The following is a 16,523-nucleotide window of genomic DNA, read 5'->3' on the forward strand; positions in this document are numbered from 1 at the left end:
CTGCGTTTTCAACTTTCTCCGGCGTAGCGTGGACGCCCTATGAAATCGGTTTTTTGTTGTGGAAATACAAAGCGAAAGCAGATTGGTTTCAACATAAGTTGCCGTTCCCATGAAAGATTTCTAAAAAATTAGACGGGATTTAACACCCTATATGACAACAGAACTTTCTGGTTTCCAAAGGGTCTTGATAGTAGCAGACAAGTCGAGAATTTTAAGAAAACGACAAAGCGTTTGAGTTCATACAACATGTTTCGATACTGAGTTGCAGACAAGTCAAGAACTTTAACAAAACGACAAAACATTTCAGTTTATAAAACATGTTTCGACAGTAGCTTCTCTCATCCTCAGTTAATCCAAGTGGCAATATCAAACTAGTCTTTTCTTCTTTTAAGATTGGTAACATGTTTGGCGTGAAAGACCCTACCCCTGGCGGGCTCCGTTCACGTGTGGTTTACAACGGTTTGCATGTGCGGGCTGTAATGCCTGTTACGTCGGTGAAATGGTCCGGCATTTTTCCACACTTGTGCAAGAGCATTTAGCCAGTGATAGGGCCTCTCACATTTTCAAACATCTGCAACATTGTCACGCCTGTGTTCAGCAGATTGTTTCCATGTTTTGGATCACGCCTCCACCAGTTTTCAACTTAAGACAAAAGAGGCTATTCGTATTCAGAGAGAACAAACCTCTTTGAATCAACAATTATACCATATTAATCTAAAATAATCTCTTTAATTCTCACACTTTCACGCTTTGCTTCATTCTGTTGTTACTATTTATCACAATTAGCATTTTCTACTTATCATAAATTCTGCTTCCATCGCTTTGTACTTGGATTAACTGAGGAGGACAGAAGTTTCTGTCCACACATGTTTTATAAATCCAAACGTTTTGTCGTTTTCTTAAAAAACTTTCAGGTTATTTTATCCGAATTTCAGGAAACTCTGCCACGTGCCAGTTGGTCTGAGGCCCGGGGGTTACTCCCTTCGATGGGCTATATAGGCACGTGCGGCCCCAAAGGGTGTGGTTTTTGAGCGGTTTTGGTCTGAAAATGGGTATAGATTTTGACCATTTTGGTCTGAAATGGGGTGTGCTTTTTACTCTGGTATGGCATTGTCTATTTTGTTTACAAGAACTATTTTTTCGGCATCAGGTTTGCCAAATTTGTCGCCCTTCTCAAATGTTTACGCAAATGGAAGCATTTCTGGTTAGCCGCGGTCATATATTAGAGCCGCGTGTTAATTCTTGGAGGTCTGAAATGGGGCATCGATTTTGGGGGAATGGGGTATTCCCCTCCACCGGGTTTTTTGGCCTATTATATATGCGTGTCTTGTTTCACGTGTCTCAAATCAATCATATCCCATACAATTTGCATGAAATTAGCGAACCCGAAGAGCTAGTGATACTCTTTGTTCAAACAATGCATTACATTGTAGTGAAATGCAAGTGGATTACAGTATTATATTTCGTGTTTTTTTAAAGGAGGTCGGCCACGGTGTTTTGGGTTATTTTGACCGCTTACAAAATTATCTTTGAAGTAAATAATAGTTTAGTAAGACAGAAAAACACTAAAGAGATAATAATAAACCACAAAGGAACAAGGATAGTTAAGGATGGAGAAGATTGACACGGATTAGAAGCGACGAACTTGAAAAATTTAGGCTAAACTTTTCTAGATGTGCAAACCGTGACGTAGGTCCTTTAAAGGCGAAGTATAAAGTAGGCGTTCTAGAATATTGAAGTCTGAACACAGTGGTTTCAAGTTTCAGACGTTTCCATGGTTTCAATCAAGCTTGTAGTGGCTTTTGTGAGGAAAACAGAAATTACTGGAAAGCTAAGAAAAAGAACGAGTAATGAAACTTGAATAATGCCAGAGAAAGATTGAAGAAGATTGTACTGCCATAACATCTAAATTTAATTTATGTTTAAAATATGAAGTTTTTACTCTCAGCTTACAATAATTATCTTTGCTGCACCATTTGAAATGGTTTTCACGAATTTTGAAAGGTTTGATTGACAATTTCTGTATTTGAACATTGTCACGAGTACACAAAAAATAGATAACAAATCGAACGCGACCAAACTGATCAAAATCTGTTTTCTTTTTGTCAAGTAAATGATAATAGAGTATAGAAACTCATCAAGCGCAGTAGACTGGCCTAATATACCAGCTCATTGTCCTAACTAGCATGAAACAAATGTATTGTTCTTGTTCTTGTGTTATTTTTGCCATTGATAAATATATTTACAACATATCAATGTAGAAGGCAAGGAAGCCCAGGGAAGCCAATAAGGCTTATGTAAAGGACTAACTTAAAGATATCTAAGACTTAACAAAAGAATAAAAATGTTGTCATCGTCACACAAAATGATCATAAATTAGGATAAAATGTAGTTAAGCAAAACTAAACACGCGAATGCGCAAAATCAAAGGAGGGGAAAATGTGTAGCAGTACCTCTACATAAGGGGAATCAATATGCCAAGCCCGCATTTTTCGAAGGACTCTTGGGAAGTTGCTCCAAGTTTGCCCCTGTCCTTGTTTAAAATCCAAATTTTATTTTCCCTTTTTCCAGACTGAGAGATGGAAAACCAAGGTTGATAACCTTACTCGACAAAACCAACAGCTTCAAGAACAACTGCTCGACTTCAAATCAAGGTACAATAAACAACAGGAAGAGCTCTCCTCCATGCAACGCCGGCTTCGCGAAAGAGACAGGGAAGTAGAGTCCCTACGACGCGAAGTAAACACCAAGAACAGCAGCATGGAGAAGCTCAGAACGGAGAAGGTGGTCATTGAGAAGGAGCTCATGATAATGCGAGACCAGATGGCCAGTCAGGTTAGTCAGGTGCAGGTCCTGGAATCGTCTCCTGACACAGAGTCTTCGTTCCTGCAGGAAACGATCTCTCAGCTGGAAATTGATTGCAAAAATGCGGCGGACGAGAGGGACATGCTTCAGGGCGAGCTGTCAACGCTACAGACGAAGTTTAACCAACTACAGGCAGACTGTGACAGGTACCGTAGACAATCGGAGATGGCAGGGAAGACAGGTAACTTGACCATCAGTAGGTACGAGATGCAGGTGCAGACTGTAGTGAAGCAGAGAGAGTCATTCAAGCAACAACTGGATGACCTCCGTGAGGAGCTCAAGAAGGCCAGGGAGACAATTTCTCGATTGCAACGTGAGGTACTGCAGAGTCAGAATGACGCTAACAAGTACAAAGAGGAATCCATCTTGAAAACGCACAGGATAGAAACTCTTCAAAACCAGAACACGACACTTGAAGATAGTCTGGAGAACGTTAAAATGGAGTTCTCTAAGTGTCAAACAACGGTGGATGTACAGAATCGGCAACTGCTGACGCTGCAAGAAACGATCACGCTTCACGAGAAGACCATCCAAGAATACTCAGTCACGGTGAAGAATCTACAAGAAGAAAAGGAGACTATCGAGAGAGAGCTGGTCTTGGTGACTGGAAAATTTTCCAACCTTGAGTCATCTCAGGCTAAGCTTCAAGAGCGAGTAAAGGAATGGGAGTCGGTGGAGGTGCAACTGCGGAAGAGGGTAGGTGAACTGGAGACGGAATTGGAGGTGAAGAAAGAGAGAGCTCCCGACCAAGTTGATGGGCAGCTCGTCAGTAAAGTTGATGATCTCCAATCAAGGCTAGATGAGTCCGTCATGTCAGTGACCGACCTTCAAGGAAGATTCGACATTGTCATCAAGGAACGAGACGAGCTCAGAAAAGTTGTGGAGAATCTGAACTCCAAGGTGGTAACAACAACTGACTCGCTGCGTCGTGCACAAGACGAGAAAGCAGAACTAGAGCGAACGGTGGCTGCAGACCGTACCAAGATATCAAGGCTAGAAGTTCAATTGGAAAGTGTTAGTAAAGCGAGAGACAGATTCAAGTTTGAGTTTGATTCGGAGAAGAACAAAGTGACGCAGATGAAAAAAGAGCTAATGGTAGTGCAGCAGGAGTTATCTGAAAGCCGGCGGGCCATAGAGCGGCTGAACGGAGAGCTAGACAAACGAGACAAGACGATTGACGAGCTGAAGACCAGAGTGACCTCTCTTGAGGCGAAGGTTGATGACTACCGCGAGGAATCAGAAAAACTGGAAAGGCGAATCCATCTACTGGAAAGCGAGAGTGAGGAACTTCGGTCTGAACAGATGGAGCTCCAGAAGAGGCTAGGAGATTCTGAGTCCAATTACAAAATCACAGCGGAAGAAAGAGATCGAATCAATGAAGAACTTCAAACTGTATACAAGGACATGTCAAATTTGCAGTCTAATTTTAACATCGTGGAGCAACAGAGAAACGAGTTAGAGCATCAGGTGACGGTGCTAACGAACAAAATCGTCAAGCTAGAAGATGAACTTAGCAAGGTTAAAAGAGAGAACTCTGTTTTAGATATCGAAGTGCAAGAGCTGCGGTCTGTTAAAGCTCGGAATGCAGAGGAAATCGAATCGTTCAAGAGTAAGCTTTCAGATTTGAAGAAACTAACAGAGGCTTACAAGAAAGAAATTGTGGAGAGAGACAACACAATTGAACGATTAAGAGGAGAATTAGCTGACGCGACATCTGACAAGGATAACATCCTCGCAGAAGTAAATCGACTAAGAACTGAGAATGACTTTGTGAAAGAGGAAAACAAGGCACTTCAGAAAGAGCTCGATGCAGCCAAGGAAGAAATCTTACGTTTGTCCTCTTTGTATGATACCGCAACGCAAAGCAAGGAGTTGCTTCAGACAGATTTTGAGGTGGTCCAGACAAGGGTGTCTGATCTTGAGTCGACGTACATGGACTTTGAGGAGCGTGGTAAGGACGCTGGAGTTCTTTTGGAAGAGGAACGAGCGAGAAATGCGGACCTAGAGAAGAAAATACGCGAACTTACTGAAAAAGTGAGATCACTGGAAACCCAAGTCAACGACAGACAAAGGGAGATTGACAAGTTGGAGAATGACATGGACGTCGCTGAGGAAAAGATGCTCACGTTAAATATCGAAATTGAGCGAATCAATGAGGAGAAGAACAAAGAGTACCAAAAACTACTGGCGACAGAAAGCAAGTTGAAAGAAGTGGAAAAAGACCTCGACACTGCCAGAGTCGAAAAAGATCGAGCTGAAAAAGAGTTGTACAATCTCCAAAACAAGGTATCTAAGCAAGAAACTCAACTTGAGACCTGCCGTAGACAAATCACCCAACTTCGAGAACAACTGGACGCTGCCAACAAGAAGATTTTTGACAGCCAAGAACGCTTCATTCAAATTGAAAGCAAGTCGGCGCAGCAGGAGAAATTTGGTGAAACCCTTAACACCATGATAGCACGAAAGGATAAGACAATCGACGAGCTGAATAACAAAATAAGACAGATTCAAGATGAGTTGGACAAAACCAAACGACAACTGAACAAGAACACAGCAACATACAACATATTGAAGACTGAAAAGGAGGAGCTGCAGAAGAGGATCGTCAACTTACAGGGAAGACTTGATGATACTGAGCAGGAAATTAGAACACTGAAGCAAAGTCGCCAAGAGCTCCTACGTGATGTAAGTTCAAGAGATCACAAAATCACCATCCTTGAAACACAGCTCACTAGCGTTACCAAGGAGAGAGATCACTATAAAACGGAAGGTGCCACAGTAAGAGAGGATTATCGTAAAGTGAAGGAAGAGCTGATAACCACACGAAACAGTTTAGTAGAGAAAGACCGGCTCATCAACAACCACGTAAAAGAAATTCAGGACAAAGCCAACTTGGTAGACACTCTCAATAACTCTAAGAAGAATCTCGGCGATGAGTTGCTGAGCCTGAAGAAGGAGCTTGAGACAACTCGGTCTTCCAGTCAAGAAAGGATCAGAGATTTACAAGGCCAACTCCAGCAAGCAAATATCAACATTTCTAAGTTGGAGGTTAATGTTACAACGTTGAGCAGAAAAGGTGAAATTAGCGAAAAAGACCGCAAAGAGTATGACGATAAGATATTTGAAGTTGAAAACTTATACAAGTCCACCCAGGGTCGAGAAGCTGACTTGAGAAACGAGGTCGTAGCCTGTAATACCAAGATCCTGAAGATCGAAACGGATTTCAAAAAGTCGCAAAAGCGCGTGTTTGAACTAGAGCACGAGACAACACAACTGGAGAGGACCGTGAATGAGCTGCAAAAAACACGGGAACGAATTGACCGAGAGAAAGCTGATTTGAAAGAAGAGCTTGTCAATGCCAATACCAGGATATCAGAATTGGAGCTAAAGTCTGAGTACGATGACAAGGAGATCACTTCCCTGAAAAAGCAGCTAGACGGTACACTTCAGAGATCTTCCGGCGTGAGTAGAGAGGATTATTTAAAGCAAGAACAGCAGCTGGTCGAATTGAAATTGATAGCAGAGACAGCTCAAGACAGGTTGAACGAGAAAGACAACCTCATACGACAGCTGGAATCGGCGAGAGCTTACCTAGAGGACCAACTGGAGTCCGTGAAGAGTGTCCTTAAAACTACAGAAGAAGACTTTGAGAGACTCAAGGACGAGATCGGCAACTTACAGGCGGAAAATATCGAGCTCAACAAAGTCATCAACGAGCTTCAAGGAGATGTAAGGAAGTTGACCCTGGAGAAAGAACGTCTTCAAAGCGAGCTGGATAACCAAGTAAATAGGTTTACGTCCTTGGAGGAGCAACTAGCACAGCTCACTCGAACCGATGAGACAAACAAAGAAAAGATCGCAGAGTTAAGATCTTTACTGAACGAGAGTCGAGAAAAGGACATGATCCAGCAAAAGACCATTAACGAACTTCAAAGCAAAGTTGACTACTTAGAAAAGGACATGGATGACAAAAATAAATTCATTGAAGATCTCAAAGACGCGAAGACAACCCTAGAAATTGAGATAGATGAGTTGAGAAAAGCACTCCGCGGGTTGCAAAACGACCACAATATCGTGGTGAGAGACAAGGAAGATGTGGAGAACAGTTACAAGGTCATCTCCGAAAAAACAACATTGATAGAGGATTCGTTTGAAACCAGCAAAGGTGAAGTTAGGAGACTCACGGAGGAAGTTAATGTTTTACAGAGACGACTCACCGACGCAGAAAGCGAAAATAGAGTATATCAGGACAAAGAGAGAGATCTGCTAGAGAAACTTAAGAACTACCAAAGCCAGCTTTCCAAACTGGAGTCGACTAACGAAGTTCAAAGTGAAAGAATCATGGTGTTGGAGCAAGACGTGATATCGCTGAAGGAAGAAATCACCAACCTCTTGAATGACCGCGACCGGGCAGTAAGAGAGTTGCTGGTCGTAAACAAGGAAATAGAGGAAAGAAACACGCAGCTTTCACGACTAAAGAAAGAACTTGATGTCGTCAACAAAGAAAAAGCGGAAATGGAAGTGCAAATAGAGGAACATGTCAATGTTGTGTCTCAAAATGAAACGCAGCTTCTTAACGCTGAACGCCAGCTTCAGGAGTGGATGGTTCGTGGTGATGACACCGATGCCCAGCCGGCGGAAAACATCAAAGCAGAAAGAGACTCCCTTCAAAAAGAGGTTTATGTTCTCAGGCAGGAGATGACCACTACGAAAACTACGCTGGACAAAGTTCAGAGGAAGAAGGACGATTTAGAGAAGGATAATTTTTCACTGAGGAAGCAAACAACGGAGCTCGAGATGAAAGTCAAAGCTCTAGACCACGAAAACGAAGACCTGAATCGTGAACTAATCAAGGATCAGAAGAGAATAAGTGTTTTAGAAGGTGATATTCATCGGCTCAACGTAGACAAGAACAACTTGCTCAGCGAATTGGAGAAAGCGAGGGGCACGCTGGACAAACAGCGTGATGAGAATGTGATCCTTCAAAGAGAGATTTCTGAGCTCAGAGCCATTGTGGATAATTTCGACAAGGCCACGGAAGAGAAGAACAAGCAGATTGAGTGGTACCGTTCTGCTAACAAGACCCTGGAAGAAGAAGTGACAAACTTGAAGCGAAAGATTGCGACTTATAGAGAGGACTTCGATAAGGCTCAACACGAAGTAGCAGCCCTTACGTTGAAAGTACAAGAACTTGAATCCAAAACTGATGGACTTCAACATAGCCTTGAACTTTCAGATAACGAGAAGAACAAACTCAAACAAGAGAAGACGACCCTCCTAACCTCCTTGAATGAGTATAAGACCAACTTTGCAAATGCCAAACGAGAGGTAGACAGGCTGCAGAACGAAATCCTATCAATTAACCGCAAACTGACCTACCTCCAAGCACGGAATGAAACACTAGAAGAAGAGAAGGATCGTTTGAAGAAAGAGATTGCAGACTTGAAAAGGGAGAACACTGAGCTGAGAGCTCGCCTCAATGCTCTGCAGTCGGAAAGAGATCGATTGCAAACTGACATCACCATGATAAACAAGAAGTATGTAAATATACAAACTGTACAGTCGGACAAAAGAGAAAAGAAACCAACAGATGCAGCCACTCTAAGAAGACTAAAGGACTTAGAGGAGTCGTACCAGAGAGTTCTAAACGAGAAAGAAGACGCGGAGAGAAGGTACCTGGACGGAAAAAGGAGAGCATCAAAACTTGAGTTGGAGCACGGAGATAGTAGTCGAATTATCCAGTCATTAGAGCACGAGCTTTCTTTGAAAGTGAAGAGGATATCTGACCTGGAGGACAGCCTTTCGGAGCTTCACGGAAGGGATGTAGTGGACGAGGGAGACTACAGAACGTTGCGTAAGAAGGTGGTTAGTTTAGAACAAGAGTTGCAATCTGCCAAGAACAAAGTGTTCCGTTTAGAAGCCTACAAAACGTCCTACGAAGAAAAGCTGAAGGACTTACAAGACGATCTCTTGGCCAGTCAGCAAAAGACCGCCCAGACCGAGACGATGTTACAAACCAGTCAAGATCAACTGAGCGCACAACAGAAGGAGCTTCTGGAGGCCCTCAAGAAGATGGCCGACTGGGAATCGGCTTACAAGTCTGCGAACAACGCGAAGATAGAGCTTCAACGTACTGTGCAAACTTCACAGAGCAAGATCATATCCCTTGAAGAGGAGCTGCAGAACCAAATGAAAGAAAACGCCCAGCTCAAGGGATCTCTCGACCAAATCAGAGCTAGGAATGACACACTCAGAGAGGAGATCTCCAACCTACAGAAAAAGTTGATAGAACAACAGAAGTACTACGAAGAGCAAATTCGCGAGCTGGTGGAGAAGAAGGCGATAATCGAAAGGCTGCAGGAAGAGAACGAATATTTAGAAGTCGACAGGGCCGAGCTGAAGGAGGAACTCGATCGTGTTCGAACAGAACTGGAGAAAACTGTCATGGAACATCGGGACACGAAGTTTGAGCTTCAAAAGCTTCAGATTCAGTACAGCGAACTAGAGGGTACTGTGCGCATACTGAAAGATGAAAATGAGAGGCTTAAAATGGAGCTTGCGTCTCTCCAGAAGCTTTACGATGAGCTTAAAGTTTCCCGCGAAGAGACCATCGCTGTGCAAAGCATTTCAACTGTCGAAGCAGCACCTGACATGTTTTCTGTGGATCTTAGCGCTGAGTATGAAACCATCAAGGTAGAACGAGATACCCTCAAAAGAGAAAACGACGCATTGCGAAACAAAGTCAGTGGATTGGAAAATTCCCTCGAAGAGGTGAAAGAAGAAAGACGCAAACTTCAGGAGAAGATCCTTGAACTACAGAAAACGGTATCTGAGAGAACCCAAGAAATACAGATCTTAACGGCAGAAAACAAGAAGGTTACATTAGAACTTCAAGCACTAAGACGCCGTTTTGAGGACCTGCAGCAAGAGGAAACAGAATGGGGACAGGAGAGGGACCTATTAGTGAAAGAAGTTGAATCTATGCAGAGAAAGCTTCACGACCTTGTGTTGGAGAGCCAGAAAGAAAAAGTCACTGAAGTTTCCTCAGAACAGATATTTTCTACCATGGAGGCTGATTTCAAGAAACTTCAAGAACGGGAAGCTCAGTTGCAGCTAGAACTTTTAGCTGCGTTGAAGAAGGTGTCCACTCTGGAGCATGACTTAGAGACAGAAAAAGAGAGGAACAATGGGCTACAAGGTTCAAATCGAGTGCTTGAAGAAAGGGTTACCACACTCAAAAGAGAAGTTGTTGAATACCAAACTAGGATCTCCAAGGTAGAGATGGACTACGAACATATCCAGGAACGAAATAAGGAGCTTCTCAACCAGTTGGCCGAGCTTGAAGTCCAGCTAGAATCTATCAAAGACTCGAGCAAGTTGTCCCAACAAGGAAAGTCTGATCTAGAGAACGAGGTAATTTCCCTCAGGACTAAGGTGAAGAAATTACAGATTCAAGTTGAAGAGGACAAAAAGGTACAGGAGACCTTAAAGGCTCAGCTCGCCGATTATAAAAATATGGGAGACAACCAGTCAAGAGATTTCGCAGATCGTGTCAACGAACTACGAATCGAGATTGAAACGTACCGCAAGGAAGTTGTTGACAAAGAGCGCATTATTAAGGAAATGCAGAATAAATACGCTGATTTAGAGGACGACATCCATAAAGCTCGAAGGGATTTTCAGAACAAACAGCTAGAATGCGAGGATTACATCCGAGACCTCGAAGGAAGTAACCAGCAAAAAGCAGACATGGAAATCGAAATCAACACACTCCGTGGACAAATAAGAAACTTCGAGATTCTTCTTGAGGAGCACGAAAAGGACAAGAGCGAGCTGAAGCAGAACATCAACGAGATTGTCAGCAAGGGAACCAATCAGAGCAATGACCTTAAGAAACAAATTCAAGACGCCACGAATCAAGTGGAGATTTGTAAACGAGAGATCATTGAAAAGGAAACCATCATTCGTGAACTCCGAGAGCGGGTTAACCAAGCAGAACACCAGCTTCACATCACCAAGAGTGAGTTAGACACAAAAGAGAAGGACTGCGATGATTACTGCAAAGACTTGGAGGATGCCAAGAAAGAGAAGGCGGATATGGAAGTAGAACTTCTTGCGCTAAGAAGCAAGATTACTAAGCTGACGGTCCACATCGAAACTGAGAGAGCCGAAAAAGCCCAACTTCAGGCGCAGTTAGTGGACGCGAGGACCCGCGGCGATAAAGAATCAAGTGGTCATGCTAAATTCGTGACTGAGTTACAGACCAAGCTTGACAATGCCAAGAGAGAAATCAGCATCAAGGAAGACGAAATTGAACATCTAAAGTATGAGTTGGAAGTAACCAGAAGAGACCTTCTTTCCAAAGATGGCGAGTTCAAGATATCCTTAGAAAAGATAGAGCAGATCACTAAGGAAAAATCTGAGCTGACTGTCGAAATAATGTCGCTGCGGGAAAAGGTCATCATTCTGGACGGCGATGTACAGAAAGAGAAGGTCACTAGAGAGGGCATTGAGAGACAACTCGTTGATTCCACAGCTAAAGGAGAGACAGATGCCAAGTTCATGAGTGAACAGATCATTGAAATCCAGACGAGGGTGGAGAGCTACAAAAAAGAAATCATCGAAAAAGAAACCATCATAGAGAAGTTGCGATTCCAAACCACATCATATGAACAGGAAGTCGACCGGCTCAAGAGAGATTTCTCCTTCAAGAAAAGCGAATGCGAAAGATACTTGCAGGACATCGAGACGCTGAAACATGAAAAGTCCGAACAACTGGAGGAAATCAGTTCACTTCGGAATACAATCAACAAGCTGGAGATTCACGTAACAGATATTCGAAAAGACAAAGAAGTCGCAGTCGCCCAAGTGGATGAGCTGAAAAGTAAAGGCGAGAGTGAAGCCAGCGTCATGCATGAACAAATCATCGAGATTCAAACTCGCATCGAAGAGTACAGGACAGAAATTATCGAGAAAGAGACAGTCATCGAAAGGCTCCGCGTCCAAATTTCAAACAACGACGGCGAGATTGATAAGCTGAGACGCGATCTGAACACCAAAGAAATCGAGTGCGAGGGTTATATCCAAGAAATCGAGAAACTCAACCAAGAGAAGTACGACCTCGAGGCACAACTTTCCACGATTCGAAGCAAGTTTGACGTACTTGTAAAGCAGATGGATGAGGCGCGTGCCGACAAGAATCAAACAGATAGTGAAACGAACGTCTTACTGGTAAAGATTACCGAGATCGAGAGCAGAATAGAGGTGTACAAAACGGAAATCATTGAAAAAGAGACCTTGATCGAAAAGCTACGCATTCTCAACAATTCCAACGAGCAGGATTTGGAAAGACTGAAGCGAGAACTCAGCAACAAGCAGGTGGAATGCGACGGTTATATAAGTGAGATCGAGATCCTGAATCAAAAATTGGCAGAGTTAGACATCGAGCTTAACCATCGAAACAGTCGAGTCTTAAAGCTAGAAGGATTTTTGGAAGACGAGAGGAAGGACAGGGACATCCAGATCAAGAATGTAAGATCGACACTCGAAATCGACATCACTTCGTTGCAACGCGAGCTTGAGACGAAGATCCTTGAGTGCAATGGCTACATTAAAGAAATCGAAGAGCTCAACCAGGAGATTTTCCGGCTGAAGGGTCTACTGAGACCAGAGAGGGAGGTGGAGGCACACTACACGACATCCTACATCATGCCGCCGAAAGGAGTTACGGTAACCCGAGAGGTTGTCGTTCCCCAGGAATCCACGCAGACGGAATCGTCGTCTTCCACTTTCGGTCACACTGAATTTATGGTCGATGTCAAGGAGAAGACGAAGCCAATAGAGATTTCCAACTACGAGATGAACCCCAAACGAATGGTCAAAATCAGAAGCCCATTCGAAGCGGGTAGACAAGACAGCGCGGGCAGCAGCGAGCAAAGCAGCACCAGCACTGTCACAACAAAAATTACCCGAATTCAGAGAAGTGTCAGTCCAATCCAACGCATTCAGGTCGGCGCAGGATCTGACGAGCCGTCCATCACTGTTGTAAGTAATAACGGTGAGACTAGTAATACTCCACCCAGCGGCCCTATTAAAATTAAGCACCTGGAGTCGAGTACCAGTCCCAAGGCTAACGTCTTCCTAGACCCCACAAAAACATCAAGCCTACAACGAACAAACAGCAAGCCTACTACGTTAAATGTTGCAGACATTAGAAGCCAAACCACAACTTCCACCAGCAGTTCTGTTATGACCAAAATTACTCAGTTGCAGACAAGTTCTATGTCAGGCTCAAACTCTTCATCTTCCCCGACCTTGTTAAAATTACAAGCGCAGTCCCCGACGGGGAACAACTTCGAGACAACTGAGAGCCAAGAAAACAATCAAACTGTCATTTCACAGGTCGAATCATCTCACGGGTCAGCGAGCCCCATTCGTGTGAAAGTAGAGGCGGAGGAGAAATTACAATTTGAGCCGGTGCAGTTTCACGTTGACAGGAAGCCTTTGCAGTCATCCTCTTCCAGATACCAAACGGTGAGCACACACTCCTCTACGGGTGGCGAATCCGCATCGGGGATGACCAGGGAAACTAGCACACGAACAAGGAATGTCCCCGAGTTGAAAGAACAGCGGGTCGAATTTTCGCGAAGCAGTTCAAAAAGCAGCAGTCGTCAACAGGGTTCCAGCAAAACGTCAGAGCTGTAAAAAGTAGCCGCTTAAAAACATTATATTGAAGGGAACACTTGGGTATAAGGAGGAACACGCCGCGCAGGTCAGAAATAACCATTGTGGAGTTGGACTGCGATTTGGACATTGAAGGATTAAATGTTATTGCCTTGGTCGCAGTCTTATGACAGTTAAAATGGACCGTAAGGAGCTGTTAAGGTGCCAAAAAGTGAGCACACGTAAGTTATTTTCAACTTGGAGATGACAAGGTAAACAGTTACTTTTGACCCCCGGCTTTTGACCTGCAATAGATCGTAACAGTGGGCTAAACAAACCAGAACCATGCACTATGTTAATGCGCTACTATGCTCAAAAGAAAAAAGAACATTTTCGTTAGGATGAAAACTGCTTGCGTTTTGAGTTTTTCATTTCTTTCCGACAGCGAACCAAATGACTTTAATCTTTAAATATCAGCTGTGTTAATACCAAGCAGAATAAGATTGCGGGTACATAAAGCGTTCCCATCTGTTGATTTTAGTTATTGGCCCTCTTAGCTGCCTCAGTCGTATGATAACTTACCTTGTCACCTCCAACTTGACATTAGAGTAAAAGGTATGTGTTTTGACAAAGATACGTCGACAAAATACGCCATAATTCATGAAGGTCCGAGGGCTAGGTATGCTCCAGTTTACAGAACAATTAGGGTGCAGTGCAAAATCATTTTCTCAAGAACATCGACTAATAATATGCCAAATATGGGATGCAGTCATAAATGGTGTAGATAAACGTGGTTTATTGAATTTTTTGAAACACTCCTATCATTTTAGATCATTTGAAATTCACAAAGGAGTTCAAACAGATCACTGCCTTAAAAACGTTTCAGAGGGACAAAACCGTAAACAAACAAACAGACCCCGAGGGCATTACTAGTGAAACTGACGTCAGAAGTAACATCACCAACTGTGAGATCAGACACATTTCGATGCAAACAAACAAACGAACAAACCAACAAATGTATGTATCTGCGACTTGACAATCTCTCGGGGTTAAGAAACGTTTGTTTACGGAAGTTCTCTTTGTAGTTTAGCTTAGTGTGACATTTCTCAATTCTTCCCACTCTAATAATAAGATTATTACAACTTAAAAGGTAAACTGATGTATCAACGCTTCGATAAATAATGCTGCGTAGTTTAATGGACGTAAGAAATTGAAGTTTCTTCAACTGAGTCAACGTCATGAAATTAGTCATTTTAGCTTAGCTATTTATTTTTCTAGATCTAAACAAAGTGCCTGATTATTAGGGCATTATTGTAAAATTCAAAGTTGTTGTAATTTAAAATCTTACTTGGTGTCAATTTCAAACCATGCAGAGGATCATGAGCCTCTTCAATTCGGGGTGAAAATGTCGAATCCATTGGTGGTTCTATCTTCATTTCCTCAAATGAAATCTGAGCAGTCCTCTTATATGGCGTTTTTCCACTCTGAAATACTCGTACAAGGTTTCCTCGACAACAAAACATCGTCTACAATTTGAGGTGATAGACGCGCCTTTTATTGGTGCAAAGGCCTGTTTCAACTGATCACTTTGATGATTCACAATTTGACACTGTGCAAATACTAAATGTCTACAAAATTTCTCTTTCTTGTATATTGTTACAAGCAAAAAATTAGAGGTTATAGGCAAGTTTCAACTTTGGGAAAATTATTAAAACAGGACTTGTTGGGCTAAATGGCCTTTACCATAACACTAATAACTCCAAAATTGGAATGAGCCATAACAGCCTTAAAGCATCCTTTAAAACTGAAAACACACAAAATTCCAATTTGTAGTTTGCAATGCTTCAGTTGCTTGTTAATTTCTTGTGGAAACCTGGCAAAACAAAACTCAGTGCAGACAGTTAAAAACAGGTCTACACAGTTAAGTGACCGCTTGACTTTTGCAGACGATGACAGAGGAGCTTTAAAACAGTATAACTCAAGGTAAAACAATTGGGATTGTTTTTTGGGATTATTAAGATTTCGTTATTTAAATATAGATAATGTAAAAGCTTCGTCAAATGTCCAGCTTCATGATAGTTTATATGTGAGAATTTGAGATTTGTTGCCTCAGTTGCAGCCCAAGAGAATTGCTCACAAACATGTAGTGAACACTGTCTCTTGCGGCTGAACTATTTTAAGAGAACAGAGTCCAATTCACCAGATGTTTCTCTCATAAAATGATTTAAGATATTTTCTTTGGAAAGGGAAATTTAACATTGGCTTAAATGTTGTAAGTAAATAGGGCGGCCACAAAACACAAATTAAACATTTCTTGGTATATATTGTTAGTGTCAACAGGTGTAATAAAAGATTAAGAGAGGATTTAAATTTGGTTTCTGTTTCTGTTTTGGCAATGTCCCACTCTCCCTTTATTCCTTTACCCCCTAAGGCGAATGGCAGTTTTCCTAAATCAGCAAATAAAGACTCTCTGCTTGGGTACAATATACCATTTGAAAGGTAATGTCAGCTTATTTAAGAACTGACATCAGCAGTTATGAAAGAGAGTAATCATTTTGAGAGAAATTGTTTTAAAATGTGAAACTGAAAAGCATCCAACACATCAATTCTCAAACATTATAGGTATGCCCCTGACCTATAGCTTATTTAGCAGGTCTTAGTACATATCTTGATGTGAAACTAGTCTTGCATTCTATGTGCATCTCAAAAAAGAAATTGGAAAATAATGGGGGTGGTCAACCATGCCTTAGATAGGAGGGGGTCACAATTTTATGCCTTCAATGAGCAGATCTTTACAAGGCAACTTTCGTGGCAAAAATTCATAGAAATCTCTCAAATATTCACAAAGTTATGACGTTGTGTGCCAAATGGCACTCTTAGGGAGTAAAGGGTTATAGCACTCTTGCCACTGGATTTGTCACACAGTGCTCATCCACACCAAAGGCGACGGGTGTAGACTGTAACCCTTTTGCTCCCAAAGTTTCCCAAAGAACAGC

At 42.4% G+C, this 16,523-nt stretch overlaps 1 protein-coding gene across 3 annotated transcripts in view; it reads left to right on the forward strand.

The window, feature by feature from the left end:
• The window catches only part of LOC110050216 (uncharacterized), a 26,952-nt gene extending 11,055 nt beyond the window's left edge, over positions 1-15,897 (forward strand). For 2 of the 3 annotated variants that reach the window (XM_020756103.2, XM_089293264.1), the window contains one exon: positions 2,572-15,897. In XM_020756103.2, the coding sequence (XP_020611762.2) occupies positions 2,572-13,569 (10,998 nt within the window). In that variant the 3' untranslated portion in view covers positions 13,570-15,897. The remainder of the gene's footprint in view (positions 1-2,571) is intronic. The other variant, XM_020756104.2, reaches the window with a different exon arrangement.
• Positions 15,898-16,523: the final 626 nt, after the last annotated feature.

This window comes from Orbicella faveolata, unplaced genomic scaffold (assembly GCF_042242905.1).
Source record: "Orbicella faveolata isolate gen_17 unplaced genomic scaffold, um_ofav_v1 contig_25, whole genome shotgun sequence".
In the NCBI taxonomy this organism is placed as follows: Eukaryota; Metazoa; Cnidaria; class Anthozoa; order Scleractinia; family Merulinidae; genus Orbicella; species Orbicella faveolata.